Here is a 24,000-nt window from a genome sequence, read left to right as displayed (position 1 = left end):
AAGGCTCCCTGTTCCAGCCTCAATATTCCTGCTTCCAAATGTCTCCCAGGCACAAGCACAGTTACTCCTAAGAAAGGAGGGCGGTTTCCTAGGTAGTCAAATAGCTCCTGGCTGTCCTCCCTGTTCCCCCTTCTTTTGCCACACCATTTTAACTAGCCCACAACACACAAAGATGTAGGCGAATAGACCAGCTGTAATCACTCCCAAAGCACCCAAAGCCAGTGCAGTTTCATTAATGTTGAAGATGCAGGTGTTTTCTCTTGATTTTCACCCTGCTGAGCAGTAAGAGATGCTTTGGTGTAAAATTTTGCTTTAAAGTATAGAGAGCTTGGGGTCTGAGACATAGAATTTGTCTGCACTGGTAATGTATTGCAAAAAATAGAGTGTGTATATCCCAGGTACTCTGCTCTAAGTGCATCCTTAGTATGCTTTGGAATGTGTTAGCTTTTTCCTCTCCAGGAACAGACTGCACAGCACCCTCCAGCTAAATTACACCGAAAGTGTTTGCTGAGCTGGCAGGGATAGCTACTGTCCTGTCAGTTTGTGTCAATGCATTTAGCATTAATTAACTTCCTTGTGTCAACAGGTCTCAAATGTTTATAACTTACAGGAAGAATACTGCGGGTCCAGAAGTCTCCTCCCAGTTTGAGGAGGAAGGAAAAAAACAGCTTGGATCTGTTATTTGCCACTTGCCACCATGACGTCAGCTCGGGGCTGAACTCGCTACCTGTAGCTGGGACCTTAAATAAGCTGACGCTGGAAGAGAAAAGCACTTCATCTCAGGTTTAGCGAGGAGAAGCAGCAGCAGCAGAGGCAGCAATGGGACGCTGTATGTTCTTCACTGTGCTGCTTTGCCTGGTGGTGAGCCTTTCAGCAGGTAAGAAACACTATCTTCTGTTTTGGGATTTGTCTGAGCAGCTATTCTATTGCAGTGAATGGATTACTCAGTGCTTTTAGAAACTGCTGAGAGTCTGAAGTCAGTGGCCACGCAGCATTCAGCACATCTAGACTTTGATTAATTAGTGATGAAAAACGTTACTGCAAGAAAACAGTTTTCCTTGTTCACGAAACAATGCAAAAGCACTGGGGCTTGTGATTAACCTAATTCAGCCTATTCCACGAGCAGTTTTCAGGACTTGCACACTAAACCCAGGTAATTCAAGCTCTATTACAGTCATCACAAAAGATGTGACTGTTCCAGCCCAGCACCCAGGAAAAGGAGTGCTGCCACTGCCCTTCCGGACAGAATCTCCTTAAACAATCAGTCTGGAAAGCAGCACTGCTTGAACTGGCTCTCAGAGCATTAATTCCCCTCCTATTGAAGCTAATTAACAAGAACTTCACCACCAGCTCGGATGGCAGAGGGTTGCCCTGTGGTCTATTCAAAGACAGAGTAGGAATCATTCCATAGGCTGCTTAATTGTTTTTCTAACACTGTAACAATTTTGGTGGTTACAGGTCAGTTTATCTGATTTTCAGTGACAGATCAAGTGTAGCAGGGGAGTTTGTAAAAGTAAAAGTAGCTGTAGGAGGAGTTTGGTGGCAACTTGAAGCTGTGAAAGGACAGGAAATCCCATTTACTTCAGGGACAATTAAACAGAGATATGACCCAAATTAAGACTTTCACTGATGCTGCCAAGATTGCATCAGATGGGGACAGATGGCAGTGAGTCTGTTACCTACTGCGAGTGAATATATATTTTTTCAGCAACATCTACAACATACTACAATCAGATTTATAAGTTATAAGCATAAAAGACTTCAAGTTTGGCAGTTGGTTGGTTTTCTGTTTGGAGAACAACAGTAAGACTGAAAGATCTTGTCCTAAAAAGTACCAAAGGCAATGGGAGCCTTCCATTGACTTGTGTAGATTTTGCCTAAGGTTATCCATGCGCAGAAACCTATCTCATTTTATGCAAACACTGTAAAAGCTTTGTATGATGTGTCCATTTGCAGAGTATTCACAAAGGCCTAGTCTGCTTGATAGCCAGATGTCTGCTATTTCATAAAATGAATCTTAAGATCTATTCCTTATGTCCATGGTAAATGCCTGAATTTATGACACATCCTGTTTCCTGGTGCAGAAGGTTGGGGCTGGGCAGATAGGGCCATTAAAGAGCCACCTTTGCTTACGTTACCTCTGCCAAGCCCAAGTGCAATTCATGTGCTCTGCAGTCACACAGATGTGATTCTTCCTGAGTCCAAAGGGTACTCCTCGAGGGCTGTTGGCCAGCCTGTACAAAGCTAAATGTTGTTGACTAAAGACATTAGTGATGTAACATTGATTTTGAGAAGGAATTTTAGAACAGTGCTCCAAACTCTTAGCCTGTGGACAGAATCATGGTTATAGCCAAAAACTCCATTACTTGACATTGACTAGGAAACAAATCTCTGCCTGCAGGACTGAGAAACCACTACTGGATTACTTTAGACCTTGCCTTTTTGATGAGCCTTTTCCAAGTTAGTATTATTGATGAGAAGAAAAAGGCTTATTAAATTTGCTTCTCTTTTGGATTTTTGAAACCTTGCAAAAGCATTTGAAGAGAGAATTTAGTGTTATTTGCAATATTGTGTTTAATATACGATCTATAAGAGTTTGCTAGTGCCAAGAGTGTTAGCCACAAGTATATGAGACTTCCAGCTCATGCTGTTCAGATTAAATTATGAATGTGACGTTAACTCAGATTAAATGCATTTATTAAGTAACAAAGACTGAAGTTAGGTCATGTGATCCAAACTGTTCATTGCTACCACAAATTTAGCAGAAATCCTGTTGTATTAGTTGCTTTCTTTACTGTCAACACAAGACAGACAAACAAGGAAGAAAAAAAATGACAAAAAAATAATGCATAATATTATTACTACATAGTAGTGCAGTCCTGGAAAAAGGATCTTCATTACACTGATGATAATTTGGCAGAATTTGCCTTATATGAACAGAAATACACTACTTTCAATATGCACCTTAATTTGTTTAAGCAGAGGAAATTGCTCTGAAAGAGTCCATAAAGAATTTTTAATGATGCTCAAGAAAGCATCTCCCACAGTTTCAAAATACCTATCTATCATGCAGTGAATGTAATATTTGTGGATTTAGGTGAGATCCAGAACAGGATCCAGAGAATGCTAGCCATCCAGAACCTGCATGGAGCAAGTGGGGGGAACATTCCTTTGGTGACACATCTGTGCTGGTAATTGAGCCAGCTATGGACACCAAGTATGAGCTTGGGGGAATGGCATGTGCTTCTGGGGAGGATGCTCAAGCCTGGGATATGGGCATGTCAGCCTGAAGAGCTATCAGTGCTATGGACAGTACAAATACAGGACTAGTCTACGATAGATCCCATACATATCCCTTCCTCATCTAATTCGAGGTTCTTGGGAACACACAGTGGATCCCCAAGGGTTTCCTTCCACACAACACTAAGCATGGCTCTTCTTTTCCCTTCCTCAGCTCAAATACCTGCAACAACTGGCAGCAGTACTGCCATCGCTACAGTACTAACAGGTAAGAATGGGAAAGAATGGGACTTTCTCTACCTCCATGGGGAAGGTGTCAGGCTCATCCATCCCACCGGATGGTAGTTATCCCATCAGCTGCCCAGTACCTCAAAGGACTGTGGTTGTTGCAGAGACTCCCATCAGTAATCCAGGGAGGAAGACGTGCTCTCTCAGGGGTAGAGCGCGTGCAGGGAATGCACCACTGCTGGGCACCCTCATCCTGCAGTGGTGCTCTGACTGCTCAGAGCTGCCAGGTCAAATGTGGGGAGCTGTTCTACAGGGAGACACACGTGTGCCATGGAGGGGGACTGATGTGGCCAGTGAGTGCAGCTGAGTGGGATGGGGAGCAGTGCCTTTGTGGGGAAGGTGCCCGAGCTCCGGGATCTGTTGAAGGGAACCCAGACCCCATTGCAGTACAGAGGCAGCCGGACCAAGGCTTCCTTTCTGGCCCACTCTACCCCACATTGATGTCCTCCTTATTGAACCCGAGGTGCTCCTGAACACACAGTTGTGCCACAAGGGTTTCCTTCCACACAACACTAAGCATGGCTACCATGTCTCTTCTTTTCCCTTCCTCAGCTCCCACAACTACAACAACTGGCAGCAGTACTACCATCACTACAGTACTAACAACAGGTAAGGATGAGAAAGCCCACTGGTACACCCTTAGGAGGGTGTTACTCTGTTCCTGGCATTGCACAGAGAGAACCTGTGGTAAAAGCTTAGTGAAGAATTGCAGGCAGTTTTGCTGTGGCTCCTTGGAGCAAGGCAGCAAGGCACTGCAGGGCTGCCCAGGGCTGGTTGACTGGGCCACGCACAGGTCTGCTCCTTATCTAATCTGAGATTGCACTGAAAACAAAATGGTTCCTCAAGAGATTTCCTGTCTGCAACACAAAGTTTTGCTGCCATGTCTCTCTCCTTCTTCAGGAAACACATTTACAACAACAAAGACTACTGACACCGCTTCTTCATCAGCAACGCCAGGTAATTATGAAAGGTCCCTTCATCAGCCCTTTAGGAGAGGGTTACTCCTTTCTAGGAACAGGTCACAGGCAGCACTGTGTCCCCCTGCCCAGAGGGCACGTCCTCGTCAGGAACTGCAGGGAATTGTTGTGGTTCCTTGGAGCATGGTCAGGGTAGGAGTAGGGACTTGTCCTCCCTGGTCCGACCCCAAGCCATATCTTTTTTGTACGTATGTGCAGATAGAGACACAGATGCTGCCGTGCTGCTACTACAGAGTAGTGCTGGGCAGGCCATCATGGGGAGCACAATCAGGGGCTGCTGGGTGTCCTTGCCAAGTCTGGCAGCTGGTACTGGCCATGCAGAACATGATGCACTTTGAAGGGGCAGAATCTCTGCTTTGGGTAGATATGCATGTACTGGTGACTGAGCCAGCTACGGCCAGTGAGTGCAGCTGAGCTTGAGGAAGTGCCATGTACTTCTGGGGAACATGCTCAAGACTGGACATTGGAGGGAAGAGAGAATGGGCGAGGAAGTCTGAAGAGACATCAGCACTATGGAGAACCTATTGGCAGACTGCCATACAGTGACATGCACGGCCACTCCGTATCAGCCCATTGCCTGCTTGCGTACCCAGTGGCTCCCCAAGATCTGTGATCCCTGCAATCCCAATTAGTGATACTACATCTCTTCTTTTCCCTTCATCAGACAGCTCATCTACAGCAACTGTGGAAACGTCTACCACATCTACAACAACACCAACAGGTAAGGATGGACAGTCCTTCCAGGAGCTCTTGATGAAGATTTTTTTGTGTTTTTCAGAGCAAGGAGCTGTCTTTTTTGTATGTACATGCAGGTACAGCTGTAGATGCTGCTGGACTGCTTCTATACAGTTCTGTAGAGCAGGCCATCACAGGGAGCTGGCTATCCTTGCCAGCTCTGGTAACTGGTACTGGCCATGCAGTACATGATGGACTTTGAAGGGGGGAAGTGATTGCAGCTCTGCGGAATGGGATGCTGTGCTGTTGTGGGTATGGTGCCCAAGCTCAAGGATCTGTGAAAAGGGTTCCAGTACTCCTTTCAGTAGAAAGAATGGCAGAAGGGCCATGGATAGCTCAAAGGCTGTGCAAGACTTCCCACTCAAACCCATGCCCATGTCCTCCTTATTGAATCCGAGGTGCTCCTGAACACAGTGTGGTTCCCCAAGGGTTGTAGTGAAGAAGTGCAGGGGAGTTAATGCTATGGTTCTTTGGAGCAAGGCAATGCATGTTTGCCCGTGGCTGATCTACTGGGCCACGTTGAAGTCAACTCCTTATCTAATTGAGATTGTTCTGAAAACAAAATGGTTCCTGAAGAGATTTCCAGATTTTTTGCCCATAACATGAAATAGTCCTACTATGTCCGTTTTTTTTCCTTTCATCTTGGGAAACTTTTACCACTTCTGGAACTCCAACACTGGGTAAGGATGAGTATGCTGGTGACCTGGCCCAGTTTGGCCAGCAAGTGCAACTAAGCTTGGTAGTAATGTGCTATCCCTGTGGAGTAATGCAGAAGTCCCAGGTTTTGCTGAATAGAAACCACAGAAGTGCTAGGCTGGAGTCCAGACTCAGGAGAGCTCATAGGCAGGACTGGTTTGCATGCTGCTGCATACTTATGTCCTCCTTTTCTACCATGGCCTAATGCGGCTAGTGATTGCACCTGAGCAGTGAGGAGTGCTGTTGCAGTCGCCCTTCTCAAAGCATCCTGGTAGTTTCCTTTAGAATGAGACCTATACTGTTTAATGGACTGCATTTGCTGACTATTCTGTACAAATTCTGACATCAACATCTTTGATCTTTGTATCAGAGGAGTTATGCAAATCCAGTCCTTGCGGAGGAAAATTGTCTACATGTGTCCCTCTGAATACCACATATACATGCCAGTGCCCGTATGAATTTTACTACTACAACAACAATTGTCACCGAGGTGAGTTGCAGGATGGTAATCTGTATTTTTAGGTATTTCGCAGATAACTCCTTTGGTGAAATTTTCTTCCTGTGCGACTTTTTCTCATGTTATAACTGAAAACATAATCAGTCTGGGAAAGTAACTGCTGAATAATGCCTTACTTTGCAGACAGCCACTGCTACAATGACCTAGATTGTTATCTCGCAAACAAGTAGCAATCAAAGAGGTTAATGTGCAAGGAAAAGAAGCTGAGTTCCTGAGTGTCAGACATTCCGGAGATCAAAATATGTGAAAAGTGGGAAAGAAATGAAAATGCAGCCCTGATATCAGTTATTTATGGCCAAGATTTATAAAAGCCCTAGCCTCTGCAGACCTCCAAATAGCTGGCTTGATTTTTCCTCTTTCTAAACATCCATCAGAGTCCTGTTGAAACGCAACTGAGATGCTGTTGAAGAGCAAGGAGCAAATGAGGTTTCTTATGTAAATGCCAGCAGGCAGGATTTCCAAATTTACTTGTGAGCCTAAAGAAGGAGATGGATACTGAATTGCTTTTTTAAATATGGTGAACCATGTTAGCTGTTTAGTGGTTATGGCTGCAGGTTTCAAGTCTTTAATGTACGTATCTGACTTGCTAAATGCCATAACACCTCAGAGTGTTTTGTTAGCTTTGGGCCATGCTTATAGTTTAATATTATTCAATTTCGAAGTCCTGCCAGTTTGGAACAGGTTGCCCAGAGAGGTGGTAGATGCCCTGTCCTTTGAGATGTTCAAGGCCTGGTTGGACTGGGCTCTGAGCACCTCATTAAGCTGTAGGTGCTCCTGTCCACTGCAGGGAGTTTGGCCTTTAAGGGTCCCTTCCAACTCAAATGATTCTATGGTCAAGACCAGGATCCTGCTTGCTTCTCAGAGAGCCAGAGTATGTGTCAAAATGTTGCTGAACTGATTGAGCAAACATTTGTTCCATAGCAGTTCCTCTGTGAACACATGAAAAATTGCAAATATTGATTTCTGCACTGTATTTCTTAATCTCTGAAGGCTGGAAAATCCTAAGGTGAAATCCAAATTACCAAATGCTTTCTAATAAATTAATATCCTATTATTATTATTATTATTATTATTATTATTATATTGTTATTATTATTATTTTAATTTGCAGGGAAGGTATTCCCAGGTATCATTACACTGGCACAAATGTTGAGTAGTGACATTCATGATGTAAATTCGGTGGAGTATGAAAAGATGTTCCAAAACTTAACACAATTTGTAAGTGACTCTATTTTTTAAACTTTAATGTTTTTTTGAATGTTGTACAGACAGAGGGGATACAAGCAGCCTCTAATGTGGAGCCTAAGGTAGTTTTACTTGATAAATCTACTTCTTTCAAAGAGTATTTCACACTGGCTTAGGCTTATTCATGAAAGAGTTGAATTTTGCCCTCAGACAACTCCAGGTATGGTTCTTGTTGAAGTGATGTACCTGAGGTCAAGCAATACCTGTGTTTTCAGTGCCATTTCTCTTTTGGGAAGCCCTCATATAAATTGTTCTGTATCTTTAGCAATTCCCTCTCCAGAAATCACTGGTTGAAGCAAAGTTTTCGAACTGTTTAGTTTCTGTTATCTGCTGTTAAATACCTAAGTAATAATCCTTTCTATGAGCAAAACAGTATTAATGTTTGAATTACATTAATGAAATGGATATTACACATGTTGAGCGTTCTATGATTTTAGATAATTTCTTTTAAGGGTTTTCCTGGAGAAGTAGGATGAACTGTTTAACTCATACAGCTCTGTTGATATGAGGTTGTTTTCTCAAATTAAGCAAGAAGAGGTGTTCACCTCTGCCAGGGAGTTGATGATATTCATTTATCTTTTATAGTTTAAACAAGCTTTTGAAAATATGACGGACTACAGGCAGACCATCATCGTGAAAGCTGAGTAAGTTTATCACTTACCAAGTGTTTTTTCCACAGTATGTGAAGTTTGTTTTGTGTGCTTCCATTTATTTAGCTGCCAGTGGATTACTTTGTCAAGGAAAAGATATGGGTTGGACTGAGTGCTGTCTGACTCCCATTAAATGAGGCCATTCATTTGGTATATATAAAATTCCTGCCCCATTTTTTCCCTATAGATTTCTGATAGGTGTGTGTAGTGGGCTGTCTGAGACAGTTCCATAGAGGATCTTCCACTTTTAACACTACATAGAATACAGCACCGTGCCAACAACTGCACAGTTTGTCCCTGTGTTATCTGGCCCTTCAGACTTCATTGCAGACATACCATGAATTATCCTCCCCGTGTTTCAGGATGGATTCTCCAAGTCTGTCCTGGATGACACCACAGGCTGATAAGACCATGCAAAACTTAGCATCTAGTGGATGAAGTCCTCCACACTGCAGATGCTTTGAGGCTAACCGAGTATAAAAACATTAGTTTCAGCCCAACAGCACACAAAGGAGCTATGTTATTAGCATTAAATTCAACAGCTTTTACTTACATGAGTCTCTTTTACATTTGGATGTAAAAGAGGATGGCCACTAATTGATTCATGAGCAAGGATTGAACTCATTTTCAGGTGTCTTAGCAACTACCCACATTATGGGATGAGAGAAAGAAATCTGCTGTTGTCTTTGTGTGTAACTTGCTATCCATATGTGCTGCATGAGACTTTAAAATTATGCTTTCTGTACTTCTCAGTTATACAGGAGAAGATACAAGAACCAGAAGTGGTAATCCAGCGACTGTAACAGTGATGAACATCTTCACAGAAAATACAACTGAGACCGATGCTAAAGTTGGGGAAGCAATAACAAGAGCATTAACCATTTCGAGCTACGTGAGTGCGTACACAAGTACGTAATTCCTTACTGTGGAAGTAAATAATTGGTAGACACAGAGGTTCCTATCTTAAAAATTGGTAACAACACTTCTGTATGCAGTAAAGCCCATCAGAGCGTAAGTTTCATGGATTTTAAGGAGCTAAGTGTCCAAATTTAAGTGATGTTGTAGACTCAAACATCCAGTGCTGGGCTTTTTAGTCTTACCAAAGCTTTCTACCCCCTGTGTGAGCATGTGGAGAAAATTAATTATACCTAAATAAGAAATTTCATGTTGACTGTAGCTTGCTGAGCATTAAATTTCTGGAAAATAAAAACCAGACAAAGTATTCACAGACATAGATTTTACTTCTCAGAATAAGCCAATGTTTTGTTGTTGGAACAGGATGAAAATTTCCTTAGACGTTCTTCTGTAATTGACTTTATTAATTGAAATGAGCCTTTACTGATTAGCTACTCAACTAGGCAATGCTAAAACAATATCTTTCACTACAGAGAAGTGTAGTACTTGGAGAACATTTTTGTAAATGCATAGTTTTTCTCATCTTCCTTTGTCTAACATGCTCCTGTTCTAAAGTTGCCTTCGCAAAAGGCATAGCTAATAATTAAACGAGTCCAGTTCATGGCTTCTAGCCAGAGTTTGGACTCCAAGGTGACTGTATCCACCTGAGCCACGACATTTCCTGTATCCCAAGCATGAGGGAGAATGAGAAGCACCTGACAACTCACAAAGCACCAGCACAAGCACATCCCTCCACTGTATGCCCACTGATTTTTAATATACATATATATATATATATCCACATATACATATATATATATATATATATTATTTTTTTTAAGGCAAGTCAGAAAAGTATTGCTCCAAACGTGAGTCTGTGGGTAGAATTTATCTTCCTGGAGATAGGGCAGGAAGTTTTAGCAGGCTGACAAACAGTGTGTATGAAGATGTGATGGAAACAGGACCTTCATTGAAGAGCAAGGGAAAGGAAAGGATTGCTCCAGGCGACTGCAGTATTGTCCCAGAAAGGGATTTGGAAACTTTTTTCTTCAGAACTGCTAAAAAATTGGTTGATGATTTACTGAGCGAGTTCACTGCTTTTTATGAAAGGATATTACTAGTGCCCAGGTTGCTTCCTGACTGCTTCTCTTTTAAAGATACAACCCAGTGTGCTGTTTTTCCATGTGATGATGCAACCACAACATGTGAAGATGGTCCATATCCAGTATGTGTATGCAAAGCAAATTTCGCAAAGACACAGTGGGACACATATTCTTGTTCAGGTAAATGCGATGTTACTTTATCTATCCATGAAAATCTGACCTGGTCATCTTCTGTCTCTGTCTTTCTGAACTCTCAAAGGCACTGAGCTCTAAAAATCAGGGGATGTGTGTCTTATTAAGCAAACTGTAAAAACACATGCCCACATTTCATTTGGAACACATCCATAATTCTGTTCCTACAGAGCAAATCACTAAAGCTTGAGAAAATTATCACTGGAATTAGTGAGTGGATAACTATATATATGCATCATTGAACTCTTGATAAGAATTGACATCTAAGTGAAGAAAAAGTGGAATAAGCTTATGTTCTCAGCCTTCTCTGGTAGGGCGTGCTTTGGAAAAAAAGCTACCTGAGGATGCTGACAAAAGTGGAAATCTATTGCTTCACTGCAGTGATCTGTTACAGATCTGTCCCTCATTGGTTCTAGGAGTGCATTACCTTTGTTTAGGCAGGTTTTTGCAGAATGATTATTTTAGGAACTGCAAATTGTTGAGTTTTTATTTGATTGCTGGTTTTCAATTTTTAAAGAGTACTATATTTATATTTTGGCAATCTTCTACACACTGAGATGTGGTCTTATTTTCTTGTTATGAAAAATAAGACTATTCACACTTCAGGTATGATGTTTTAAGAAAAAAAACTTAGTTGCAAACACTCATGATAAAATCATAAAATCTGGCTACGATGAAGACCAGAGGGATGCTGTGTGGTGTGGGCCTTTGGCTCCTAACTTGTCTACATGTGATCCATTTAGATTATTTGCTGTATAGATTATGTGCTGTGATGTCAACCTGCAGGATTATTGGATTGCCAATATAAGATGCAACCCAGCAAGATTCCAGTTCTGAACTGAGAACCTGGATGTCTTGAACAAGGGCTATTTACTTCTAATTTTGTGCTTTAATATTTCAGATTCTGCTCTACATACGTATAACCCTAAAAAGGCTGTGCTGGTGCTTTGATGCACAACAAAGTTGTGTGTGCATTTACCTTGAGGAAAAAAAGAAGGGAAAAAGAGGAGAAGGGTGTGTCTGGAAATCACCCCAGATTTTATCTATGATGAGAAAATAGAAATGCTTCCAAGATGTGCTGAAGGTTGATTTTTGCAGGACTATATTCAATTCACTCTGTGTTTTTCCTTCTGATAATACAGACTGCGTGAACTGTACAGCAGAAGAAAACAAGTTCTGTGACAGAAGAAGTGACATTCCAGACTGCAAATGCATGGATAACTTTAAAAAGAGGGTGAAAAATGTGTAAGGTGAGTATTCAGCTTTTCCCTCATGTTCCTGCGTTCTCGGTAAAGACAGAGAAGAAGAACAGCTAAAACAGGGTTACCCTCAGTCTAGAAGATCTAGACTGCAGCTAATCACCTGCAGCTGAGGTGATTAACAGGTGGGCAGATCCCCACAGTATCACAGGTTATGGTGGTTTGTCAGCATGCACCTGTAATACCCTAGAGCAAAGTCAAGGAGGACCTCACGCTCATTTTATGGATACTCCATAAATATACACTATTCCTTCTGAAGTAAATGAGCCATAGAACTGCTACTCTGAAGCATACAGAAAGCAACAAGCAGTAGTGCAAGAATTGCCTTAAATCCCTGGAAAATTTCCCCTGGTACCAGTGGGGATTCTGCTCCCTGATAAGTTTCAGGCCTATGTGATTTCGTCTTGTTTTTCCCCCTGTGAGTATTGCTGGCAGCTCAGGATCAGAACAGAGCAGTGTTGTTTGCTGGTGAAGCTGAGTAGGTCACCAGCTGGGCTCTGCTCCCATGGATAGGCAGTGGCACCTCACTCCCCAGGTCTGTTAATTCGGCACTTTTTGCTGAAGTCCAGCTGCTAGTCCTGTACTTTTCACTGTGGGTTGCAGTTCCAAGTGACATAGAAATGCAGGGCTTTATTCCTTGGAGAAATGAGTCCCTCTTAACACTTTTCCAGGCTGAAAACCTGAAACTTTGAGCATGCAGCTTACAAATCATTCAGAAAAATCTCAGATTGTTTTCCTCTAAAAACAAAACAGTTTAATATTAAGATAGAATCAAAGAAGAAACCTGTGATGGCTGCACCTTGCTGATATTTCTGATAACGTGTGGATATACACTATGTTTTGTGAACCTCTGCTGAACGACATTATCTTCTTCTTTTTTTTTTTCCTCTCATGTAGGTGTCCAGTGGGCTACTCTGGAGAAAACTGTGAGAATAGTAAGTACAGCATGGAAAAATAACCAGTAATGTTTAACTTGCCCAAGATAACAAAAATGAGAAGTAGCAGCCTTGAAAAAGATCAGTAAAATTCCACTGTTGCTTGGAAGGATAATTCCTTGAATCTCCCGTTCAGACAGACAGTAGCATTTTCTCTAATGAGCTCTGCATTAAGCCAATAGCTTTTAGTAAAACACAGGGTATTTGCAAAGCTGATTCTTGTTTGTGTTTTAGCTTGCAAGCAGCGTCATATCTAGTATCCTATGCTGGTAAGATGGCCCCATCTGTGTCATCAGGAATGGTACAAGCAAACCAGACTGGATTTCCTGAGCTTTTTCCATTTACTGAGTCTATTTTACAGCTGTTCTCTGCACCTTCCATAGACTCTCTGTTGTATAAATTAGGACATCTTTCATCCCAGCTAGTGTTTACATGTGCCTAATCTCAGAGCATCTATCACAGCCAAAGGCAGATTGAAAAACAAGTATTTTTTGCTTCCACAGTGACTTGGTATTGTTTAAGCAGAAAGTATATCCTCTTGCTGCCTCTTGGCAGATTCTTACACTGCTGCATCCTTAAACTAGTAAATGTTTAACATCCTTGTCTTTGCAGGTACGAGATCTTCAAGTCTTTGTTTTAAGCCTAAAAATGTTGTAGACTGGCTAATGGTATAGCACAGCACAGAGTAACTCACCAGGTGTAAATATTTGACAGAAAGGATATTGTAATCCCATGGAACATGTGTTTTCTGACAAAGCTTTGGAAATCTTCACGCCTTTTTTGTAAAGCAGATTAAAATACTAAATATGTAGAAAATCATCACCCACATTTAGGAGTACAAACACAGATTTAAGACCCATTAGTAATAAACTCCATGAATAACCCAGACTTCCTCACGTGGCACTTGGTGTGCATTAATGTTTGCTGAGCAGTAATCAAGGATATGTTACACCTGTGTCTGGCACAACATTCTTTGGAAAAACCATGCTCCCTGTTGTCTTCTTGTATGCCCCCACTGTGATCGAATGTGCCAGACTGCTCTCCTGATCATGGCACAGTTGTTGGTTTAATGTTGTGCATCTGCTGCACACATGCATTCTTTGTCCACATCGACAGCTGTACTAAGGCAGCATCAGGAACCTTGGAATGAATGTCATCTTTTTTTTCATTCTTTAATTGCAAGGGGAGAGAAACAAAACTCGGTCTTCAGTATTTGCCGTGAGTTCTCAATTGGTTTTTCTTTGTTTTTTCAGATAAAGAACTCATCCTTATAATAGTGGGCACAGTGTTTGGAGCCATTATCTTGTGTTTGGTGGCAGCAGTCTCAATTGTTTCAGTAAGGTAAGAGTATTTCTGACAACTGAATGAAAGCTCCATTGCTGCATGTTCCTAGAGAACAAAGGAGAAAATTAGAAAGAGTCAGGGTTGCAAATGTGGTTGCATGCCTAGCTGGGCAGACAAGTTCATCTAAGTCATGCAGCCAATAGGATACGCTTTCATCCATGTACTCTCCCCAGAATTATTTATTATTTTTTTGTGAATCAAACCACGCAAGCTTCAACACCTTTCCTGCCTTTCTTTTCATTGCTTTCCAGGTAAGGATTCCCAGAAGGCCTCATAGCCTTGTGGCATAGGTCGCTCGTAGGAGGCATAGGTCACCAGCAGGTGCACAAGCTGGTGCTGAGCTTATGTGTGAGGTATGGGCTTGTGATTACAGGCCATTCAAATTCATAATTTGAGCTTTAAGCTTCAGCTGCAGGCAGGAAGGCAGCTTTTCTAAACTGAATGTAAAGGATGTCTTATTTCCTCCTCTCAACAGTCAATTAGGGCTAGTGGTGATCAAGGAACCTCCATCAATCAGATGGAAGAGATCAATGTTCTCCTCTGACTCTCTTTGCAGCTTATCCCCATCTGTGATAAGAGATGCCAAACTTTGCACTCTGTCACTGACAACTAGGTGTTTTACAATAGGTATGATAGAAAAATCCAGGGCATGTTTCAGAACAGGACTGGGCATTCAAAACAAGATGGAGGGAGCAACTGAATAGGTAAAGATTCCTTTCCTCTTCTATTTCCTCTTGAAGAGCCAAGCACAGTCATGATCCGGAGAAAAAGAGGTTGATAAAGCCAAGAAATTCCAACTCAAATACTTCTGAGGAGACCAGGATCTTCCCTAGGGTCCAGACCACTTCTGGCCATTCGAACCCAGGGTATCAGCCAAACAACCCTTATGAGGTGGATTCCTCAAAAAGAGGTGTCTTTGTGGAGAAAGATTTCGATGACTTGGTAAGTGTTTCACACAGGCCTACAGGAACTGTGTTCCTGAACTGTAATGCTGTGGGCTACTGATGTTGCCAGAACTAAAGCTCCATTCTTGTCCATTCTCTCTATTATAAAGATAACACACATCTCATTAATACTTTTTTAAAACCCTAGAGGTTGTTCTTGAATCATGGGAGGACGTGTGAAAGCAAAGGTTAAAAACAGTCTGGCTGCTCACAGGTTTGCTGTGTCATAGGACCACAATAGAAGCAACACAGAAACCTGATGTTCACAGAATCACAGAATGGCCAGGGTTGGAAGGGATCTCAAGGATCATGAATCTCCAACCCCCCTGCCACATGCAAGGCCACCAAGCTCCACATTTGATACTAGACCAGACTGCTCAGGGCCCCATCCAATCTGGCCTTGAACACCTCTAGGGATGGGGCATCCACAACGTCTCTGGGCAGACTGTTCCAGCACCTCACCACTCTCTCTGTAAAGAACTTAAAAGAGTTTAAATGTTTAAAAGAGAGCTTTTAAAAAGCTACCAAGAAAAAAAAAAAGAAACACCTATATAGTTATTTAATTGATCAGATTCACATGGATTTGGGCTTTTCCAGCTTTCCAAAGATGTTAAATTTTCACTGATGAAAGTCGGTCTGTAAAATACGTAAAATACATTTGGTTTTCCATGAGGGCTTAGAGAGAGGGTCACCATATGCTGTGTGATACTTCCTGAATTATTATGAGAAAGAAGCTTTCTGACCAAGAACAACTCTTTTTTCCTCTAGTATGAAATATCGCGGCAGCCTGAGGGCTTTCGGATGCAACGCAGATAACTGTGTGGCCAGCAGTAGAAGGATGGATGACAACCACAACACTGGGTCAGACCAAAGAGCTTCGCAGCCTCTTACCAGCACAGTTATTTCATCAGCAGAGACAACGGAGTCCGTAGTACAAGATTCTGAAGATTTTCTAAAAGAAGACTCCTGCTTGAAGGAGAAGGGCAGTAACTCTTTGAAATAAGGGAAAATAAAAATAAAGCAGAGTGTAGGGAGAAGGAGACTTTCAAAAAGCTAAAAGTGTCCTGTGGCCATTCCTATGAACTTTCAGTGGACCAGTGTGTTGGCAAAAAAGTGAATGTAGACAAGATACCAGGATTTTAACCCAGCTGTGTTTCAGTTCTTCTGAAAGATGGTCTGTGCAATATGTGTGATGCTAAAAACATCAGCTGCCAGAGCTTTGCCTATGTTTGTTCTCACTTGCTTCAGGCAGAGGCACATCAAACAGTATCGAAACTTTTATTTGTGAGGACCTAACGTTGTTCTCTTTACTATATCAGTCTTTCTCCCTTCCTCAGCCTCCCATTATTTCCTATCTGAAAGCATTCAGTTCAGATCACTGCTGGCACCTGTTGTGAGAGACAACCCTGTCTGACCTCTTAGGTGGTCTTCCTTCCCAATACAACTCCAGAAACCATTATCTTCAAACAAGCACTGTTGTTCTCCATCTCATGCAAATACGTTGATATTACATTCTCAGTTGCTGTGAAAAGCATTGGCACTTTTTTTTCTCTTTCAATCTGTAATATTAGGTGGAATCATCTTAAATCTTTCTTTTTCATTACTTCATAATTCTATTAAAAAATCCACATTTCATGGAGCATACATGTGCATCAGCTGTTGACTGGCGTTGGCATTCCTTTATATATATATATATAGAATATAATGTCCAAAAATGTACATATATTTATAGATTATATTCATTTAAAGTATCATTTAATCTCATGTTTTATGTTTTGGGGTTTTTTTTTTTTTTTTTTTTTTTGTTCTTTTTTTTTTTCATGTATGCAGGTTAATATTTCCTATTAAATATTATCGTTCCTCAGTATGAAGGCTTTCTTACATTGCTGCCCAGTGGTGTTATTTGCAAGTTCAAAGACTATTTTAGGCTGAAACCTGTGCAAGTTACAACTTTACAAGTAGCCTGGTGAGAAAGGGGCAGGTTTCTCTGTGTTGCTTTTCTGGGTTTTCACAGTTAACTGGCTGAGCTGCTCTCTTCTAGATGGTTGATGCTATCTTTGTCTGCAGAAGACAGGTTCTGGTGTCCTGGGCCTCTTACCACTGGCTGTGTGCATCTCAATGTGCACTACATGGCTTTTCCTCTGTGCAAGCACAGTCACAGGATTTAGCTATTTTTGACATGTTACTAAAAGGATGGTAGAAATTTGGTCTTATTTTTTTCAACTTCTCTTCTGAGTATGCTTTTTTCCTGATTTTTCATGGGGGCTTCAAGAGGGTGAGGTACTGATGAACAGATGTGATGCAGAGACAGCAAATGGCAAGCAGTCATTAAGGTCAGCATAGGCTTGACTTTGTTCAGCCAACTTCTTTTGCTTGGACACCTCCTACTTGTCCTTGGTAATCTAACAAATATCTATTTACATCAGAAGTAATGGTTCATGTACCTTGGCCTATCATTGGGACAAACTTCCCATTTCCACAGCTTAGTGCTTAGAGGATCCCTTAAAACGCCTGTGACAGGAGCCTGCTGCTCTACATGAGGTTTTACAGTGTTCTCTCTTACCCTGTTGGGAGGCAAAGCTCAACAGTAACCACAACCCAACACTGTAAAACTTTAATGAGGGTAAGATATGTAGAAATTCAGTGCCATTGATAGTAGAAGTGGCAAAATAGTCAGGTGTTTGTGACACTTAACTGCCAAGGAGTTATCATCGCTCTTGCTCAAAGCTGGTTTCTGCAGCTCGGCCAGTTCCATTAGCTTGTGCTAGGGAGGACCCATCAGGTACTGGAATGGACCTATTGCTCTTTAACATTTCAAAGGCTGAGAGAGCTATTCTGTCAGGACTTCTGTACAGAAACTGCAAGCTCTCAGATATTTCACTTTTCTTTAGCTATTACCAAAGTGTAATTCTGCTGTGAAATGTGAACATGGAAAATAGCCCTTAGTGGTGTTTTGGGACTACTGCCTGTTGCATGCAATTTTCCAGCTGCATGTCCTCCAAACCCAGCTGGGTACCGGAGAAACCCTCACCCTACAGCTTGAGAGGTGTTGTGCTGCAAGCAAGGCAAAGCCTCCAGGGAGGTCCTGGTCCCACCCTCCTGCTCTTCTGCGACATGGAGTGTCCTGTTGTTTCCCCAGAGTCTGCCACCTGCTTTTGTCCTAGACTGAGAGTGACACTGGAGAAGTTTCTTGGCACGTCTGCACAGGGAATGCTAAATAGAGGAGTCAGGGACTGTAGGCTTGTATGGAGATATTGGAGTCGCTTCGGTCATGTGTTGTGCTGACTTTATTTAGAGACACTTGGGTACGGTTAAGGGATGCAGGATAGTCAGATAGAGGCACAGTGTTGTAGATGGCTGTGGGCTGAGAGCCTGGACCTGAACAGCTGCCTTACAGGAGGATGGGATGTGATAGGATGGGGGTAGTGATGCTTGAGGCTGCAACCAGCCTTGAAAATGAGCCATAAGAACCTGTGGCCAAGCACTCCCTAGCACCCTGACTTTCACTTTAGGACAAAAGGTGATGGCCTTATGTTGCAGTAGGGGAGATCCAGTTTGGATTTTAGGAAAGATTTCTTTTCAGAAAAAGTTGTGAGGCACTGGCACAGGCTGCACAGGGAGGTGGTGAAGTCACTATTCCTGGAGGTGTTCAAGAATTGTGGAGAAGAGGCACTCAGGAACCAGGTCAGTGGGCATGGTGGGGATGATTGTATGTGAAAGGCAGCTCCTTTCAGCCTGGGAGCAGGAAGCACTTTGCATTTTTCTAATGTTCTGCTGGTGAAAAAGCACCTTGTTTACTTTATGAGGCTGGTTTTACACCGATACTGCATGTGATGATCCAGGCTACAGTCACTAGCTGGTAAGGGTGAGCAATAAAGATAAGGTGGTTCCCCAGAGCCTTGATTTTCACTCCTCTACTTTCTTTGACCTCAGCTGTTTGTTGTTTTGTGGATGAACTCTAGCATTCTTTCCACCTGAAGGAACAACAGATATTTTTTCAGCCTTTATTTCCCGTTGTGACCTACATGCCTTGTGGCCTTCCCTGTTCTTAGACTACTGCTTTTAGGGCCTAGTTTAGTTTGTTGTTGATTTTTTTTTTTAAAACTAGTTTCTGCACAAGTCTGTATGTTCAGCTTATGCTTCCCAATCCCAGATGAAGTCAATTAATTCCTCTTGGGCCCTTGGGCAAAACTGCTCTGTTTCCAAACACCAAGCACAAGGGTGAAAAAAGAATTCATCAAGTGCCTTGCGAAGGATGCTCCAACTGCTGATAAAATACTGCTCTGGAGAAAGGTTTTGCATCAGAGGGAGGTAGGCATGGAACAGCTCCCCAGGGCAGTGGGCATGGCCCAAACTGCTGGTGTTCAAAGAGCATCTGGACACCAGTCTCAGACACAGGATTTGAATTTTGGGTGGTCCTGCATGGAGCCAGGAGTTGGGCTTGATATTCTTTATAGGTCTCTTCCAACTTGGAATATTCCATGGTTCTGTTTTTGTTGCTAGAGATGCTGGGAGCTTCCCACATCCCCTATAGTCCTTGCAGTGGGTTTGCTGGATGAGCCGGCTCAGCAGAAAGTAAATAGGGAATGAAGGGAAGAGACAGTAGGAGTAAAGGAAAGTCACAGGAGTAAATAAGTAACGGGAGAAATAAGATCAAACAGAAATTGTGGTTGTTAATAAGTGACCCATACCCAGTGTCATGGTCTCAAGGGATGAAAAGATTGGGTGCAATGTCCCCAGCAGCATGGGGACATTGCACCCAATACTGAGTCATCTGTGACAGGTTCTGACAGCACTGACATGAACAGCAGCCAAACAGGTTCCAGAAGAAGTACTCAAAGAAACAGGAGATCTGAGCAAAGTAGGCAGAAAAAAAAAGAAAGGAGCAAGTCCCCAGGCCCTGGGCACTGTCTCCATGGCACCCACCCAATACGGCAGGGATTTGCCAGGGAAAAAGAGATTTTTCTCCACTCTCTGTCTGATAGGACAAGAGGTGATGGCCTTCAGTTGTACCAGGGGAGGTTCAGGTTGCATATTAGGAAAAACTTCTTCTCAGGAAGAGTGGTGATGCAGTGGTAAAGGCTGCCCTGGGGGGGGTGGGGTAGGAACCTTTCCTGGATGTGTTCAAGAGCCGTGGAGATGTGGCACTAAGGGATGTGGTCTAGAGTGGGATCAGGCATGAGCTGGTGGTTGGACTGGATGATAAAATTGGTCTTTCCAACCTTAACGATTCTGTGCTTTTATGATCTGAAACATTAATACCTGTTGACATCTGGAAGGACATTTATCTCAGCAGATTTCTCAGTCTGGCCATTGCTTGAGGAAGGTGCTCTGCCTTCCTGTCTGTCAGCCCCTTGCTGGGTGTCATTGCCAACTGCTCTGTGCCCTCTGACACCACCTGGTTAAACATTAGGGAACTTCAGCCTATGCTTTAGCCATGCATAACCAGGTGTAGGTGGGAGAAAAAAAGCCTGCTGCATAAACAAGACTTTGGAATAAAGACTTTCTCCAAAATCTGCAGTCTACTGAGGCCCTTTTTCAGGCCTGATTAACCAAACTAGGGATATATTTTAAAATCCCAGGCAGGGCAGCAGGGATGGATGGACAAGCCTCCAGGCTGTTGCTTTGCTCACTCTGCAGCTTGGTGGAGTCCTTGCCACAAGATGGTGCTGGCTCTTCACAGTTGCAGGAAAGGCCACAGAAATGCAAAACGTTTAATGAGCTGTGTGAGCTGGGGCTAACCATTACCAGGCACAGCATGCTGCTGATTTTAACCCTCTCCTGCACCCCAGCCTTGGTGACCCCGATGCCCATTCCATTGATGAGCTCCTTAACCTCAGGGATGGGGACATATTTCTCAGGGTGGCCAGAGACCTCTATCACCTGTCAGATCAGTACTTTGGTCACCCCTCTATAACAAGCTATTCAGGCAGCCAGATGCCCCCCTGCCTGCCCATCTTCCCCACACTGCACCTTGTGCAGTATTATATCAAAAGTTGGATCCACTGGCACTGTTTGAAGGACTCATGTTGATGCACTTGGCTCTTCTGGGGGCATCTTGCTCTTCTAAGGGTGTGAGAATGATCTTCTCCGTATACCTCCCCCATTCCCTAACCCATCAGCTCGAGGCTTGCCCATGGAGTGCAAGAACGTGAAGACACAAGGTGATCCAGTTGAGCTTTCCCATGAGGAAGGGACACCTGGGTCCAGAATTCATCGTGCTCCTAGGTGGCAAATGAAGCGGTCAGTTGATCACTCAGCAACTAGAGGAGGGGCTTGCTTGTTGGCTGCCCCAAATATACCAAGGATGCCAAAATATAGTTTAGATAAGGAGTTAAGAGAAGGAAAACAGGCACTGAAGTGACTGCAGCTCAAGCACCAGCTGGCAGCCCTCACTTGTTGCCATGTAATCACATGGTGCACACCTCATGGGATAATCAGCAAGGGATGGTTTGAGGCACAGAGATTTATTCTGAACCGTCTTTTTATTTTTATTTTTATTTATATTCAAGAGAGGGACAAAACTCGAAAACGAGTTTTCAGGTGCCCTCCTCAGCTGCCCTGCATTTCTGCAATGTTTCCTCTCGGCAGCAGGGAGTGCTGGTGTTGCTCTTCAGTAGCAAAAGACTGAGGCTGGTCCTCAGATGGTAAATATATATATATATACATATATACATACATATATATATATATTTAAAGGAAGTAGCAGCATGAGCAGCACCATTAGCTGTAGAGCATGGTGTTTAAGAAATAACAAAATTCTTCTTTTTTTTTTTTTTTTTTGCACGTGACTGTTGCCTATTGCTGCCATCTGACAGCAATGGATGTTGTATGAATTGGAATTTGTTGTAGATTCCATGCAAAAAGCAGGAGACAACCTTTTTCCATTGCTGCAGGGAAGCCCTGCTGGGAAGGCAAAGCCCACGGTATTTGTCTGCACTCCCACCTCCATAGCATGATCAGGTCCTACCTATGGGGACCACCATTCTACTTGGAGAGGTGCAAAAAAGAGGGATCAGCTTTGGGAAACCTACAAACCTAAATGACATGGGGTTATCTAGACATGAATCAGATGCTTTTATCCACCCTTCCTGCCACATAAGGGACACATGACAATGAAAACATATCTTTAATACACCCAAAGTATCATCAATAAACCACTTTATTTGTTTTGCCTGATAACTGCGGAACCAAAGAACTGACTTGTAATTATCTCACTTGTAAGATACACTGGATTGCATCCTACTTGCACCATACTTTTAAATGCAAGCGATAAGAAAGCAAGCACAAAGATCAGGGCTTTCTAACCAGCTGTTTCCTGTCTTCCATCCAGCAGAACTGGGCGATGATACAAACCAAGTCGTGGGACTCCATGGCCCCTAAATTCTTGAAGGAAGTAGAGGTCTCAGTCCCCTGGATTGTGTAATCCCTCAATTGAATTGGCACGTTGTAAGCAGGGGAGAAAAGACATGTCTGTGTCTGAAGATCAAAGCTGATGAAGCCCTTATTTGGGTTCCCACCACAAAATTGTAGAATGACAGAATGATGTGGGTTGGAAGGCACCTCAAAGACCATTTAGTTCCAACCCCCTACTTCAGGACAAGGTTGCCAACCACCAGATAAGGCACTAGATCAGGTTGCCCAGGGCCCCATCGAACCTGGCCTTCTTTGTATGATGCCTTTGTCCTTGATAACCTTGTTAATATACCAAGTCTGTTTCTTGGAAGCCCAACAGGAAGATGAAGGCCTTGTGTGGTTTTGCTCACAGAGGCCCTTCCGAGCAGCTACAACACCTCTTGCTCTGCACGTGAGGATGGAAGTGCAGTGCTGGCTTTGGAGAAGGGTATCAAGGTAGGCAAGGGATGAGGGACCCTCACTCTTCAGAATGAGATGAGTGCAGCTCTCTCATACTGTCCACATATATATTTGCAACTATATGTACTTGTGCGCGTTTACAGAAAGGTTGTCTTCCATCCAGAGATGGAGGATATGCAGTGGGAAATGCTGCTCTGTGTGCATCAGAGGAACGCTGCAGCTACACCAGGTGTTACTGCCCCAGGACAGCTTTGGTGAAATCCAAACCTGGTGTGGCCCAGCAGTCTGGAGGTGCTGAAGAAACCAGCAGTGCATATGAAGGCATGGGAACTGAAGATGCATGCTGATCAAACCTAAAGGTAAGATCCAGTAGATATGCTGTTCAGTTGGCATGAAGGTCTGCAAGCCACTGTTAGTAGCTGTTGCTATTAACTACCTTCGGAATCAGCCATTGGCTTGACAGCTGATTTATGATTTGTTTTAAAAGCGGGAGCAGAGTCTGCCAGCAGTCCAAACGTTGCCATAAATCCTCCATTCCCCTTAGATCTGAAGTGTCAATGTCCCATCGAGCTGGGGACAGACCCAGAGCTGGAGGGCGGGCAGAGCCCGGCTCACAGCCCTTTGCCAGATGGACGCTGTTTGTGTGGCAAAAATCCCTGAAGCAGGAAAATGCCATGTAACAGGGGGCAGTGAACTGGAGGGAATGAGTGCCAGCCCGGCAGCAAGCAGGCGCAGAGATCGGTGTGCCCGTGCTACAGATGCACGTCTGCATATGTGTGTGTGCACGTGGCTGTGTCCGGGTGTGACAGCGTGCATCACAGAACGACTTGAGTTGGAAGGGACCTTAAAGACCATCTGGTTCCAGCTGTGCACAAAGCTGCCACCCACTACATGCATGTGCCTCTGCGTGCGTGCATGCGTCTCTGCGAGCTCTGCACGGAGGTGTGCGTGCATCAACCCGAGCGTACTTGCACGCGTGTATACATTTGCACGTGGATGTCTGCACGTGCATGCGCGACACGCGCACGTGTGCACGCACATGCGAGCACGCACGTACACACTTACACCAGCGCGGCCCCTTGCACAACCACGCACACGAGCCCGTGCGATCCCACGCCGCCCCGCTCCTCTCCCCGGCTCCGGGCTCCGCCTCCCCGATCCGTACC

At 43.4% G+C, this 24,000-nt stretch overlaps 1 protein-coding gene across 1 annotated transcript; it reads left to right on the top strand.

Annotated features, from left to right (window-relative positions):
- Positions 1 to 736: 736 nt before the first annotated feature.
- MUC13 (mucin 13, cell surface associated) lies at positions 737 to 16,773 on the top strand. The gene is given in 16 exon segments (XM_010713872.3): positions 737 to 877; positions 3,455 to 3,508; positions 4,081 to 4,137; positions 4,429 to 4,485; positions 5,170 to 5,226; positions 6,307 to 6,426; positions 7,565 to 7,671; positions 8,284 to 8,342; positions 9,102 to 9,256; positions 10,400 to 10,525; positions 11,680 to 11,763; positions 11,766 to 11,787; positions 12,694 to 12,731; positions 13,985 to 14,072; positions 14,816 to 15,017; positions 15,788 to 16,773. Coding segments are annotated over 16 exon segments (1,332 nt in total). The 5' UTR covers positions 737 to 819; the 3' UTR covers positions 15,836 to 16,773.
- The last annotated feature ends 7,227 nt before the right edge of the window (positions 16,774 to 24,000 follow it).

This window comes from Meleagris gallopavo, chromosome 7 (assembly GCF_000146605.3).
Source record: "Meleagris gallopavo isolate NT-WF06-2002-E0010 breed Aviagen turkey brand Nicholas breeding stock chromosome 7, Turkey_5.1, whole genome shotgun sequence".
In the NCBI taxonomy this organism is placed as follows: domain Eukaryota; kingdom Metazoa; phylum Chordata; class Aves; order Galliformes; family Phasianidae; genus Meleagris; species Meleagris gallopavo.
This window is presented reverse-complemented; position numbering and strand designations above follow the sequence as displayed.